The sequence below is a fragment of the Bison bison genome, unplaced genomic scaffold, assembly GCF_000754665.1.
Source record: "Bison bison bison isolate TAMUID 2011002044 unplaced genomic scaffold, Bison_UMD1.0 scf7180017864469, whole genome shotgun sequence".
NCBI lineage: Eukaryota > Metazoa > Chordata > Mammalia > Artiodactyla > Bovidae > Bison > Bison bison.
The window spans coordinates 1,283,397-1,298,097 of NW_011495030.1; the positions used below are offsets into that span (position 1 = coordinate 1,283,397).

Consider the following 14,701-nt stretch of genomic DNA (forward strand, 5'->3'; position numbering starts at 1 on the left):
ACTCAGCTTTCTTCACAGTCCAACTCTCATATCCATACATGACTACTGGAAAAACCATAGCCTTAACTAGACGGACCTTTGTTGGCAAAGTAATGTCTCTGCTTTTGAATATGCTATCTAAGTTGGTCATAACTTTCCTTCTGAGGAGTAAGCGTCTTTTAATTTCATGGCTGCAGTCACCATCTGCAGTGATTTTGGAGCCCAGAAAAATAAAGTCTGACACTGTTTCCACTGTTTCCCCATCTATTTCCCATGAAGTGATGGGACCAGATGCCATGATCTTCGTTTTCTGAATGTTGAGCTTTAAGCCAACTTTTTCACTCTCCTCTTTCACTTTCATCAAGAAGCTTTTTAGTTCCTCTTCACTTTCTGCCATAAGGGTGGTGTCATCTGCATATCTGAGGTTATTGATATTTCTCCAGGCAATCTTGATTCCAGCTTGTGTTTCTTCCAGCCCAGCGTTTCTTATGATGTACTCTGCATAGAAGTTAAATAATCAGGGTGACAATATACAGCCTTGACATACTCCTTTTTCTATTTGGACTCAAATTCAGACTTAAATTGAAGAAAGTAGGGAAAACCACTAGACCATTCAGGTATGACCTAAATCAAATCCCTTATGACTATACAGTGAAAGTGAGAAATAGATTTAAGGGACTAGATCTGATAGAGTGCTTGATGAACTATGGATGGAAGTTCATGACATTGTACAGGAGACAGGGACAAGATCATCCCCAAGAAAAAGAAATGCAAAAAAGCAAAATGGCTGTCTGGGGAGGCCTTACAAATAGCTGTGAAAAGAAGAGAAGCAAAAAGCAAAGGAGAAAAGGAAAGATATAAGCATCTGAATGCAGAGTTCCAAAGAATAGCAAGAAGAGATAAGAAAGCCTTCCTCAGCGATCAATGCAAAGAAATAGAGGAAAATAACAGAATGGGAAAGACTAGAGATCTCTTCAAGAAAATTAGAGATACCAAGGGAAAATTTCATGCAAAGATGGGCTTGATAAAGGACAGAGATGCTATGGACCTAAGAGAAGCAGAAGATATTAAGAGGTGGCAAGAATACAATAATCCTTAACGTATTGCATATTGAAGTTGAAATTTTCTGTGCCGCCAGAATCTTCTTTTGAATGCCCTTTCCCTTATCACTTTGGCCGTTAGAGGCTGGTTGTCTTAGGACCTGGATTTCTTTTTTTAACCAGTCTATTGAGTGTCCTTTGATGGACTTCTGGCTGTTGCTTTCTTGGCCTCCTGGGAAGAAGAACCACCTCATACCTTTCCAGGTTTCTGTTGGGTGCCTATTGTGATTGTGTCTTGAGTTATTCTGAAATAAGTCACACAAGATCTGGAAATTTAAAAGAAGGAAAGAAAAATAAAGTGTCCCTCCCATACAACATCTTTCTTTCCAAATCCCTTTTTATTTTCTTACTTAGTCACTGCCATATGTATCTCCTTGAGGATTCCTTTTGATCCATAAAATCTTACCATTCTTACCTCCATATGATCTCCTGAGTTATTTGACCAGAGTCAGCTCCTGGAAACTACCCCTATGAGCCAAAACTCTTGATTTGTTTCTCATACCTATTTATATCTGTAATGCATGCCCATTGACAAATTAACTTTTCAAGAATTCTTTTTAAAGATTAAGGGAAGAACTCTATGTATGGAATAAGCGTATGTAAGTTTGACTCTAGGAACTTTCCTCTTTTTTATAACTCCTATATTAAACCCCTATCACTTATATCAATGACCTAACTGACATACAGTCAAGTGATTAAACACATCCAGGATTCTGAAAGAAAACAGATCAAACAGTTCTGTTTTTTTGTTTTTTGTTTTTTTTTTAATTCAAGTCTTACATTCCAAAGCACCTCAGAGCCCACAGGAAAGTTAAGATTTGGTGAAGAAGAGCTCCTTGATCTTGTTCTAGAATGTTTCCCTCCCCTAGTTCTACCCCCTGGAGCCATACTTCTTTATCTTTGCTCTTGAGGCTCCCACTGGGCACCTCCTTGCTTTCCCAGAGGACCCCCTTCTTCCTTGTACCTCCTCTCTCCCTCCCATTCCTTAGGGTCCTTAGTGTCTGGGTTCTGTTTATTCCCCACAACCAAGTCCTTACTCTTTCATTGCCTCTTGGTGCCTTAGCTCAGCCTTTCACTTGCTAGTTTTCTCTGCAGTGTTGGATTCTGGAACTAAAGTGAGGTAGGGTGCACAGGGGGGTCCCCACAGTGCAGGAAGATATCTTCCCATGCCCAAAACAATAGCCACATGCAGTTATACTCAGAGAACATCTTTATCTCTTTCCATACCAACCTTGTATATACCAGACTCCAGGAAAGGACAGGAGAGGGAGGAAGAAAATTATCCTGCATTTTGTAACTCTGCCAACACTGAAAAACTAGCTGGACCCTGTACCTAAGTATCCCAAACAAAAATCCTCATTCTTCAAAAATGTACCATCTGTCCCACTCCTGCATTTAATGAAATAGTATTTTTATCTACTTACCGAAAGCGTATTGCATTGCAAAAACGAACTGTAATACTTGCAAACTCCATAGGATAGATGATGAAAAAGTCAATTGTAAGTCTCTAAGACTCACAAAATTATTATTGTAAGTAATTTGTTTCTTGGGCTACGTGTATACCACAAAACAAGTGAAATAGGAAAAAGTTGAATTTTCTTTCTGAACCATCTGTGCTAGCTGGATGAGTAGCATTGGGTTTGCCAGATACAGAATTGCTCAGTGTACAAGTCTTTTGGAAATATACCTGAGCATCATGGCAGAGTGTGCCTAGACCCTAGAGGTGCTAAACTGGCTATGGAGCAGCAGAAAGGAGCAAAAAAAAAAAAAAAAGTTTCTGAAGCAGGGCTCTTGAGAGCAGTCCAGAAACTTAGACTGATGAAGGGAAACTGAGAGATAAAAGAGCAGAGTGAGTTGTGGGGGGGCAGGGGAGGGTGTTGCAAAGGTAAGAGAATCACATATTCCCACTCTGGCCAGCAGAAGTAGACTTTTATACATGTTTGTGTTTTTTTTCTAAACCTATAGGTCCCTCAGAGAGAGAAACCACATGCCTCTTATATCTCCTTCTGGCATTGAAATATATATTCTTCGCAGATAGAGGTGTTGCTATTGTTAACACACCACCACCACCACCATCACAGCAATTGGAGGGACCTAGCTCTAATTCCTATCATCTTTTGTAAAGCATGCAGCCATGTTCCTTTTAAGGGTCAATGGTCAAGTAATTTGCTGTGCATATTGGAAGAATTAGGAAAGTATCTTTATCCTCTCAAAAAAAGTTGTGAATAGATCTTTTTTAGATTCTCCAAGATTTGCCTTTTGACATTTAAAAGTGAAAGTTTAAGCTCAAACCAAAACTTGCCTTTGGTTTGTCCTTTCCAAGTTAATTTGAACAAGTGAAAAATATGGCACAATTTTATTTTAAATATGTGGTCTCTGTCTTTATAAGTAAATGGCCTAGCAACCCATTAAACAATTGAAATCAAGTTTGTCACAGTGATTTGTTCAGTGAGCCTTTCTTGACATCTGGCAGGTATTGGGCTGTCAACATGGAAATGCAAAGAGGAATATGAGACAGATCACACCCTTAAGAATAGGGACTATAGAAATAACTGGGATAGAAAGCACCTGGATCAGCTACCTGGAAAGACAGAGAGAGGCATAGGATGATTTATTGATAGCCACTCTAGAGTTTACCAAAAATTATGTAATCTTGGCTAAATTTCTTGATATTTGTTTATCCTTTATTAATGAAAGGATCGGGTTAAATAAGGTCAACCCCAGGTGACTCAGTAACAGGACCATATCAGTTCCTTTGGAGGTACTACTTTCTAAAAAGATTGTTGTGAATAAGAACAACAACAAAAGATTATTATGTATATGCAAAATAAACATAATCCCAGTCTATAAAATACAAATTTTACATGCACACTACAGTAAGAATAGCTACATTCTACAATTCTACTGCAAAACTGGGTAAAGTCATCCAAATGAAACATTCTCATTTTGCTGGTGACTGTTAAGCCAACATCCTAGTCCTTATTTAGGTCATTGAACCCTGCCTCAAGCCACAGTGAAGCCAGGAGGGCGGCAAAGAGTGGGACTTTGGCCTCACTCCTCTTCAAGACCTCCTTGCCTAGGTGTTTAGTTGTTGGGACTGAGCATGAAGTTTCCCCGAGGGAAAGGGAATTAGTAGCTAGAAACTGCTGGATTCAATCAACTCTCAAGCCTTTTCTAGCTTAGAAAGATTGGAGTTCTGTGATTCCCAGTGACAGGGTCACAGCCATCCTCTCCTCTCCACCCCTTCTCACTACCCACACCCCCTCAGTTCCCCCCAGTAGGACAGTGATGGCACTAAGTTGGGGCACAATTCTAAGCCCCTCTGTCCCTGCTCCACAGCCTCCTGCAGAGAAACTACCCAGAGTGACTCTGGTTCTCTCTTCCTGCCCAGGGTGGAGAATATGTCCATGCGGCTGGAGGAAGTCAATGAGAGGGAGCACTGCATGAAGGCCTCGCTCCAGACCGTGGACATCCGGCTGGCACAGCTCGAAGACCTCATCGGGCGCATGGCCACAGCCCTGGAGCGCCTGACAGGTCTAGAGCGGGCTGAATCCAACAAAATCCGCTCGCGGACCTCCTCGGACTGCACAGATGCAGCCTACATTGTCCGCCAGAGCAGCTTCAACAGCCAGGAGGGGAACACCTTCAAGCTCCAAGAGAGTATAGACCCTGCAGGTGAGGAGACCTTGTCCCCAACTTCTCCAACCTTAATGCCCCGTATGCGAAGCCATTCTTTCTATTCAGTCAATATGAAAGACAAAGGTGGGATAGAAAAGTTGGAGAGTCTTTTTAAAGAAAGGTCCCTGAGCCTACACCGAGCTACTAGTTCCCACTCTGTAGCAAAAGAATCCAAAGCTCCTGCAGCCCCTGCAAACACCTTGGCCATTGTTCCCGACTCCAGAAGACCATCTTCATGTATAGACATCTATGTCTCTGCCATGGATGAGCTCCACTGTGATATAGACCCACTGGACAATTCCATGAACATCCTTGGGCTGGGAGAACCAAGCTTTTCGGCTCCAGTACCTTCCGCAGCTCCTTCAAGTAGTGCCTATGCAACTCTTGCACCCACAGACAGACTGCCAAGCCGGAGCACTGATTTTGAGGACATCACTTCCATGGACACTAGATCTTTTTCTTCAGACTATACCCACATCCCAGAATGCCAAAATCCATGGGACACTGACCCTCCAATGTACCACACCATTGAGCGTTCCAAAAGTAGCCGCTACCTAGCCACCACCCCCTTTCTTCTAGAAGAAGCCTCCATCGTGAAATCACATAGCTTTATGTTTTCTCCTTCGAGGAGCTGTTATGCCAACTTTGGGGTGCCCATGAAAACAGCAGAATATACAAGTATTACAGACTGTATTGACACGAGATGTGTCAATGCTCCTCAAGTGATTGCTGACAGAACCACATTCCTGGGAGGTCTTGGAGGGAAAGTGGAGGAATCATTGTGCTGCCATCCCGAGCGAGAGGCAGAACTGAGTCACCCCAGCTCTGATGGTGAGGAGAATGAGGCCAAGGGCCGGAGAGCCACCATCGCAATGCTCCCCCAGGAGGGTGATAATTCAGACAGAACCCTGTCAAACAACATCACAGTTCCCAAGATAGAGCGCGCCAACAGCTACTCAGCAGAGGAGCCAAGCACACCATATGCCCACACCAGGAAGAGCTTCTCCATCAGTGACAAACTCGACAGGCAGCGGAACACAGCAAGCCTGAGAAATCCCTTCCAGAGGAGTAAGTCCTCTAAGCCAGAGGGCCGAGGGGACAGTCTGTCCATGAGGAGACTCTCCAGAATGTCTGCTTTTCACAGCTTTGAAAGCAAGCACAACTAAACCTTCTAATAAGCTTTGCAGGAGGCTCAAGAATCCAGCCCTCAAATTCTCCCTGAAATTCACCTGTTCCTGTTTCTTGAAACTCACCTGCTTTATTCTTAGCTGAGCAAAACAAGTCATTCCTTGGGAGTTGTTAACTAAAAGGTGACTTCTGGGTCACAGATCAAGAAAACATTTGATCTGGCCCAGTGCAAAACGCAGGGGATTTAAGTCATGTTCACACTTGATGGGTAGGGAGGGGAAAGAGGGAGAAGAAGGGTTGAGATGAATGTGTATAACTAGTCATTTCAGAAAGCCATGAGCTCTGGGAATGATTGGGGCATCAAGCATGCTCCATGCCAGGAGGCATCTTTCCATTTCTGACCATTATCAAGAGTTTTAGGATGCAGGGCTAAATTGCAAAATAAAATAAAGTAGCCAGCATATAAATGAGATATTCTAAACTTCAATTCTGTTTTCTTTTCACATTGGCTCCATCACTGGTGACTGATGAAGAGCATCCTTTTTATTCAGTATAAGCCGGCAGCAAGCAGTTCTACCTAACGTCCCACATCCTTCTCATGCCAACACTTCTGTAATTGATCATTATAAAGAAAAAACAAGGTAACAGTCATAGTTCACCTGTCTCTTATATATTCATTTCTGGTGCCACAACTTTTATCTCTTTTGAAGAAAATAAAGGGAAAAGAAATGCCTTTTTGTATTGCAATCAAAATGAAAGAAGAGTTGATGTTAAAAACAATTGTCAAGTGGTTTATTATATACAGTGGGCATTCAAGTATAGTCAAGTAAGCTCAGGATGAATGTAATTAAATAATTTTATATTTTTTAATTTATTTTGTATCTCACCTATCATCAATTAAGCCACTCACTGAATATAATAGTGAACTTAAAAAAAAAATAGTAGGCAGAACTCACCTAAAACTGCCATATGAGATACTGCTATATTCCCACCATCTATGTTATGTGTGATGCTGCTTGTGTGACCCTCATTATGTGTATGAATCCACCATGTCTTCTGAACATCTCCAGGATGTAACTGCCAATTTTCCACACCACCTATCACATGACCATTTTGTATATGAATATCTGGTTACATGTGGATATTTTCATACCTAGAGTTTTGCCATTTAATCTGAGCTCAGCATAAATTTAATTGGAGTTTTTCAAGGGCTGGTATCTTTTTTATGGAAATGTTCCAAAGCACTTTTTAGGGAAGTTTCAAAACCATAAATAACCTTAGAATTGACTGGGAGTTTGGTATCAACCCAAGCCATCAGTAGCAGGCATACCATGAATATTTTTCTTATACACAGAGCTATAAAAAAGATGCGGTAGACTAAAATAGAAAGCAAATAAACATATAAAGAGTTCTGTAGTATATGCTGCTTATATGCATTTACACAGAGAGACATGTTAATATATAGTTTATAAACAGACATATAGAGCTTTCTTAAAAGGCTTGGACTTTTCTATCATCTTGAGATATAACCAGGATTTTTTAATATCCAAGGAGTTCCATTGAAAGAGTTAATTATATTAAATTTTGACATGTTGAAATTATAAATTTTTAAAATCCCTATGACCTTAGCTTTTCCTTGTACAAAACTAGAGTTGCCAACATGACTCACTACCTTCCCTTTGCCTCTTTTTTCTGCGGAAGCATTTGCTATCATGGAATCTCGTTTAGTCTGGTTTCTCCTGCACAAAGAGATTATTTCAAGTACAATCAGAATAGATGTACGGTTCTAAACCAGATAGTTTTATGGACTCTCAAATATAGGCATATGTTTCTAGATCAGAATCTGGACTTAAAGTGGGATAAAGAAATTTTTATCAAATCTTTGGATTCCTATTTGGATCACTGATTTAAAGGAGAATAAAAATCTTTAAGGAAAAAGACTTAATACTTCCTGGTTATTTTGTTTTTCTGTAGTTTTGAATTCCAGATTTCTCATTATGTGAAATCAAGTGAATACATGGACAAAATCTCTAGCCTTTAAATAACAAAAACCAAAATCTTCTGAACAAGCTTTTCAGGTGTAGAGACAATGATGTTGCTGCATATAAAGAATTCAACAATTCCATCTTCACTCCTTGGATTTAAGTGAGTAAGAAACAAGTCACCAGAGTCCCTCATATATAATTGCTCTAGAAACAATTATATTTTTACTGGCCATTTCCCCTCAATAAACATGTATTTGGTCTAAGAATAGATTGGTCTATTGGTCTAAGAATAGGTCTAAGAATATCTAAATCTAAGATAGATTTAGTTGCCCTAAAACTTCCTTGAGTCATGAATCTCCTTGAGGATCTAATGAAAGCTCGGGGCTCACCTCCCAGAAAAAAAAAAAAAAAAATGTATGTACATGTAGAGTTGCAATATAACCTTAAAGGGTTCATGTACCCCTGGTTCCATATTGATTGATAATGAGGAAGAGGAACCATGTTTATTCATAATCAATGCAGCTGTAATAGGCACTTTACATTTCAAGACCATTTCTCTGTGATTCTCAGGAAGGCCAAGTCTCAGCACCAGAGTTTAAACCCAGATTTTGTTACTTTTGTTCCTTGGATTAGCTCTTGCTAGTTTGATATATTTACATCCTAAACACTTTGATGATTTTAAATATGGAGCATACTTACAAAGCCAGAGGCTTCTCTAAATCTGTGGAGGAATCTAGGAAGGAGGTGAAATTATTATTCTTTGATCACAGAGCAGGATATCACAGCACCTCCAGGGCCTCATTCTGGACCAGATTGAAAATAGGGGAAAGAAATTATGAGCATGAGTGTTTCCATTCATTGTGATTTCTGGAGAGAACCAAACCTAGGAAACAAAGTATTTAACAGCCTTGACCTTGTGACTACCTGGTCCTTTTGTTGTGCATGAAAATGAAGTTCTTAAATCTTTTGTGAAGTGTATGAAATATATAAGCCAAATTTAAGTGACTTTAAACACAACCTGTATAACTTTCATGAGCCATTTCTTTCCTGGGCATTTACATGTGTGTTATGTTTCCATCCATTTCTTTCCATTTCTGGGTGTTCTGCACACCAGTGTGGCATTGATTCTGTGGCCTTGTACGGTCAGCTTGTGTCCAGACCATTTATTTCGCCATGTCCCTGATCGAGGGGGTATTAATTACCTTCTCTGTGAATTAAGCAGCCCATGAGCAGCAAGTTATTGAGGAATATAAATAAAGTCATAGAGCGCTCAAGGAAGTAATAGCTTTGGTTTAATCATATGCTTCTAAGGTGCCAATTTTTATATACTACTATATGTAATGATTTGTTCTAAATTGCTCAGTCCTTTTGAAAAAAAATGTAAGGATGTTTAATGAAAATTACCTTGGGAATTCCTGATTAATCAACAAACTTTATATTTATACTTAGAAACTCTCTCCTGGGTGGATTTGAATGAAGCTGGAAAGCTTGGCTATAATTGGCGGGGCTAGTTTGTTTCTCCAGCCAGAAGGTATATTAGGGGTCAGAATGCAGCACTTTACAGAACTGGATTTTTTTTTTAAGTCTAAGCTTCCAGGTCTAGGATATTATGTAGCACTTTGAAAGTTCCCCCTTTAAAAAAAAAAAAAAATATATATCTATATATATATCAGAATTATCAAATAAAAATGTACTTGTAAGAAACACAAAATGTGTTTCTTCTGAATGTTTCAAATGTATTCTAAAAGATGGTTTCTATAGATAATATTATGGTAGATAACTGGATAGTACATTTTTTCCACTTTCTAAGGCTATACAGTCTAATCTTTCTGAACGTTTGGGCTGTTTAACTTCTGTAATTATATATTATCCAGTCATCAATCATGCTATATCTATAAGCTATACTGTTCAATGTGTGTGGGGCAATGCTGTATTATAAAACACATGTAAACATATATGTAACCCATATTTAACTCAGCATAGTTGTAGCATGTGGTTGTATTAATGAACGTTACAGGATAACTTTATAATCCTTTACAAATCTGTAACATTCAATAAAGAAGCACATGTTGCAAGGATTAATGATGTTCCCAACTCCATGTTATTTAGCATCCTCATGAAATGGGTACTTTTGTTCCTGATCTGCTTCATGTTTTCCACATTCCCATAGACCATTGTAAAATATTTGTATGAGCTGATGTGCATCCTCTGACCAGCCCTGCAAGCTGTGGTAGGCAAGTTACGGTTTTGTGAAAGATGAACTGGCATGTTATGCAAAAACTATATGACAAATTGAAAATAATATCTTAAGCTCCAGTTGAATTAGCTGTTTGTTTACATCTGCTAACCCAGTGTGGAAGCAGTGTACAGTATTTTAAGTATGTTCATGTAGTAACACTAATATGTTTGTTTCTCGATAAAGTGATGCTAGTGTGTAGGTGGCTATATACTTGCTCTAAATACTGCATTATAGCTCACTATTCTTTAACAATATTAATGTGACTTAAATGAAGTAATCCCTCTCCAAATCCAGTCTTAATTTTTGTGGCGACAAAATGCATGCACTGCTTTATGCATTTATTTTAACTTTTTAAAGGCACTTAATGTTTTACTGTTGCCTGCTGTGATACTTAAACCAGTTAGGAACTCACTCAAATTGTTGGGCTTCTTACACTGTTTGGGGATTATGTCCAATTTAAAAAAATTAAAAACAAAAAAGTAACCAAGGATTTTTTACTATTTTTTTAAGCTCTGAACAAATAATATGGAATAAAATATTAACTGCAGGGCCTTATAGCTATGTAACCTGGAGATAGCTAGCCAACACCACTTGGGTTTACCAAGCTCTAGTGTTGGTGCATCTGTGATATATGAAGGACATATTTCTGAGTCTTTAGGGCCATTGGGTGCAAGTTGCTAAACCAGAGATGAGAGTGAGGAGTCCATTCAAGACAGTGTAGAAATCCACATATCAGTATGGATGAATCCAGTGGACAATAGGTAGGAAAAGCTCCTACCTTGGGGCTTTTCTCACATTGTGTGTGAGCCTGGCCTGGGGGAGGGTGAGAGATGGGTGACTGCGTGTCTCATTGAGCACAGGGGGACTCTGAAGAGTCTGCCCTTCAAGGAAGTCACCATTTCATTGTGAAGAGCCATTCAACATCTGAACAAGGGAGGATGAAACTTGCATAGTCTTATAAATGATGGCTCCTCAAAGAGTAAAGAGAACTTTTCTGTCAGCCTGCACTGGCCTAGGCTTTCTTTTTACCTGTCACACAGTCTCTTTCTCAGATTGGAGTCAATCAAAGGAGCAGTTGGTTCTGATTTTAAGGAAAACAGGATTTTTTTTTTTTTTGTACTTCATTTGAGAAGTTGGTTGCGTTACCTTTTCTCTGATGAATTCCTTGCACTGATCACTGTTAATGAAATCAAGACATGACCATTTCTACATGTGTCTAAGAGGAATTCAGTGGCCAAGTAATCCAGGTGGCAGTAAGAGTGAGGTAAATTTTCCCTTCCCTAACTGACCTGCTCTCCCAGCCCCATTAAACCTTCAAGCCATTGCCCGTTTACACAAAGTTTGTGTGCTGGGAAGTGAAAAGAATATGTATGGCTAGAAGGCCATAGTTTTCTGAAGAGCGTCAGTGCCAGCCTTGACCTAGGCCTTCCTCTGGAGCTGGGGGGCTGCTGAGGGCTGGGGGATGCAGAGAGAGGTTCAGCCTTGGGCCTGGATACACAGCCTTCTTCACCCCCTTAACTTTCTTCCTTGCTCTTGGCCCAGCACAAGGTTTTATTTTTTTTTCTGCCAGACCAGTTGACTTTATCTCCTGTCACCTCCATACCCTCTGGACCCTGGCAGAGGAAACTGAACCAGCGGCTGCAAGCCTTCAGACTTTGTCCAGCCCTCATCTTCCCACTGACTTAGCTTCCTCCCCGCAACTTCACCCCATGCTCCTAACTTCACTGGTGTTTGCATCAACCTCATCAATACTTTGCCTGTCTGAATCCCAAAAGAATCAGTCACATCTTTACCCCAGCTTATCACGTATCAGCAGCAGCAGCCATCTGCCTCTAGATTGTGGGGTTGCAAACACAAATACGTGAAGCGGCTGGATCCAGAACACAAATGCGGCAGTTGGGCTGGGAAAAACAACAGGAAGAAGTAGGGTTTACAGGGCTTGAGAGAGCACGTGTCTGCTACAAAGACATTCACATTCAGATTTGCAAACATTGTGCTAGCCAAACGTGTCTGCCAGCAGCTTTCAAACCTGGAGGCAATAGTTTGGGACCTCTGAGGCAGAGCCAACCAGGACCATATTCCTGATTCCAAATTAGTGAATACATAAACAAAATACACTGAAAATGGAGGTGGGAGAGAAAGGAACTCACCCTATTCAGGGTTCTTTCTGTTCTCTCAAATGATATGTGCATGTTTATTTGCTAGCTGCATCATTCTGGACCTAAATGTGGGATCTTTGTGAGGAAGATTCAGAAGAAGAGTACCATAGCATTGTATCAAGGCTTATCTGCTTCCTGCCACTACAGTGTCTGACCTGAGTTTATATTGCTTCTCCTGCTGTTCAGAACAGTCCATGCAGTATAGTGTACTCATTGCTGTTCCATAACAGAGAACTTAGACTCTCATTTGTAAACATTCTAACCATAGTTTATAATGGGGAAAGTTATTCAAGTATCATTTTTAAATGAATTCCTATAAATAAAATAATTTTGCAATTGGGTTTCTTAAATATATATACATCTTTTCCTTCTTTGTGTATAGATAGACAGTGGTTTGCATATCTATCAACATTATAAATATATATAAATCCTTAGAGGAAGTTTTCTTTTTTAAAGGTCTATTATTGGATTCACAATGCACTTTGAGCTTGTTTGTTTAGATATATAATTTGAAGCAGAAGTTGGCAGATACCACGGGAAAAACTTTCTGAAATTTCTGTAACAAATGTTTTGCAATAAAAAAAAAAAAAAAAAACCTCAGTAGTTCAAACATGACTTGGACTTCTTTGTGCATTTATTTGCCACCATGTGATTCCTACCATTCTCATGACAAGAATTGCTGGGGTACAGAGAGATGATTGCCTTGGGCTCAATAGTTACTTGTAGATCAGAGGCTGCAACTGGTGGTCTGTGGGTCATATCCAGGCATCAAAGAAGGAATGTTGTTGTCCAGGACAAATGTTTTAACTTCAAATAATAATGGGAAAAGAAATTGAAGAACACATATATGTACAATCTTTTATTTTTACAAAAAAATTTGTTGAGTACCTGTTCTGTGCTCAATGGTGTGCCAAGGTGAATAAAGCAGGCAGAGTCCCTGCCCTGTGGAGTTTTGACTCTGACTATAATAAAGTATGATCAGATATAATTTTGTAATTACTATTTCACCACCTAAGAAGTAGAGCATGAAAAATAAAGAGTCTAGAGGTTCAGAGGAGCAACAGTGCTCTGCAGCTCAGGGCAAGGAAGGCCCTTTGGGGCAGATTACACCAGAATGTGCCCTGAAGAACAAGGACGGTTTAGCTAGTCGACAGGAGGACGACATGCCATGTAAGGGAGACATTAACTGTTTTAATTGATGTATAATTGCTGTACAATATTATATAAGTTGCAGGTGTACAATATAGTGATTCACAATTTTTAAAGGTAAGGGGAATGTGGATTTGCTAAGCACCCGAATGTTACAGTGCTTCATCCTCATTAGAACCTCTAGGCGCCCCAGCCTCGTGGACTTTGTCTCCAATATGGACCCCAGTGTGGAGAATGAATGAGGCTTTGCTCCAAAGAGTACCTTTATCTTTACCTCTCCCATTGGCTCTGTTTTCAGTTTTTTGGAAAATGGAATGGCTGGCATAGCTTTCTACAAGCAGATTGTCTATGTTCATAAATGTGCACATTTATGTAACACATACAATATTCAATCATGTGTCCTCAGATTTCCTGGAAAATTGGATCATCCATCATTTGCTGCCAAAATCTCAGATTTAGATCAACATGGAGCTTCCTTGAAGGACATATTAATGGAGGTAGAGAAAGATTAAATTTTCTAGAGATAATTTATCACATTTACTTGTTTATATTACCCAATTTGATTAAAAGCCTGAAGATAACTTACCCTAGAAAGGCCTGGGTTACCACACCCTTGTCTGTAGAAAGTTCTCAGTAATTGTTTCCTTTCTACCATGCCCGATCTCTGGTGGTTAACTTGACCTCTGCCATAACATCCGGCAAACTACTTTTTGTAGTATGAGCCATTTCCCAGAAGGCTTGGTCTTGGTCACAGTTGTTATCCTACAGTATGTCATCAGATAGATATGATTACACAATGCAGACACCATAGAGAGGCCTTCACTCAATATTCTTTATCTCAAGCACTAAACAACTTTTTTTTTAAGACTGGGTGTATTAATCTGCTAGGACTGCCTTAACAAAACAGCACAAACTGGGTGACTTAAGCAACAGAAATGGATTGAATCTAGATCTGGAGGCTGGAAGTCCAAGACCGGTGTTGGCAGAGTCGGTTCCTTATGAGGGCTGTGAGGGAGTATCTGTTCCCGGCCTCTGTCCTGCTGCTGGTGAGTTTCTGGTGATCTTTGGCATTCTTCAGTTTATAGAAGCATCATCCTATCTCTGCTTTCATCTTCACGTAATATCCTCCCTGTGGTTTATACTCAAATTTTCCCCTTTATAAGGACACTGATATGGGGCCCAACCTACCTGAATATGGCCTTATCTCAACTAGTTGCTCCTGCAAAGACCTATCCCTTAATAAGGTAACAATCTGAGCTACTGGAGATTAAGATTTCAACATAT

General features: G+C 39.8%; 1 protein-coding gene across 1 annotated transcript in view; it reads left to right on the top strand.

The window, feature by feature from the left end:
• The window catches only part of LOC105003462 (transient receptor potential cation channel subfamily M member 3), a 248,658-nt gene extending 235,786 nt beyond the window's left edge, over positions 1-12,872 (top strand). Inside the window, exon 21 of the mRNA XM_010860631.1 lies at positions 4,471-12,872. Within this exon, the coding sequence (XP_010858933.1) occupies positions 4,471-5,923 (1,453 nt within the window). The 3' untranslated portion in view covers positions 5,924-12,872. The remainder of the gene's footprint in view (positions 1-4,470) is intronic.
• Positions 12,873-14,701: the final 1,829 nt, after the last annotated feature.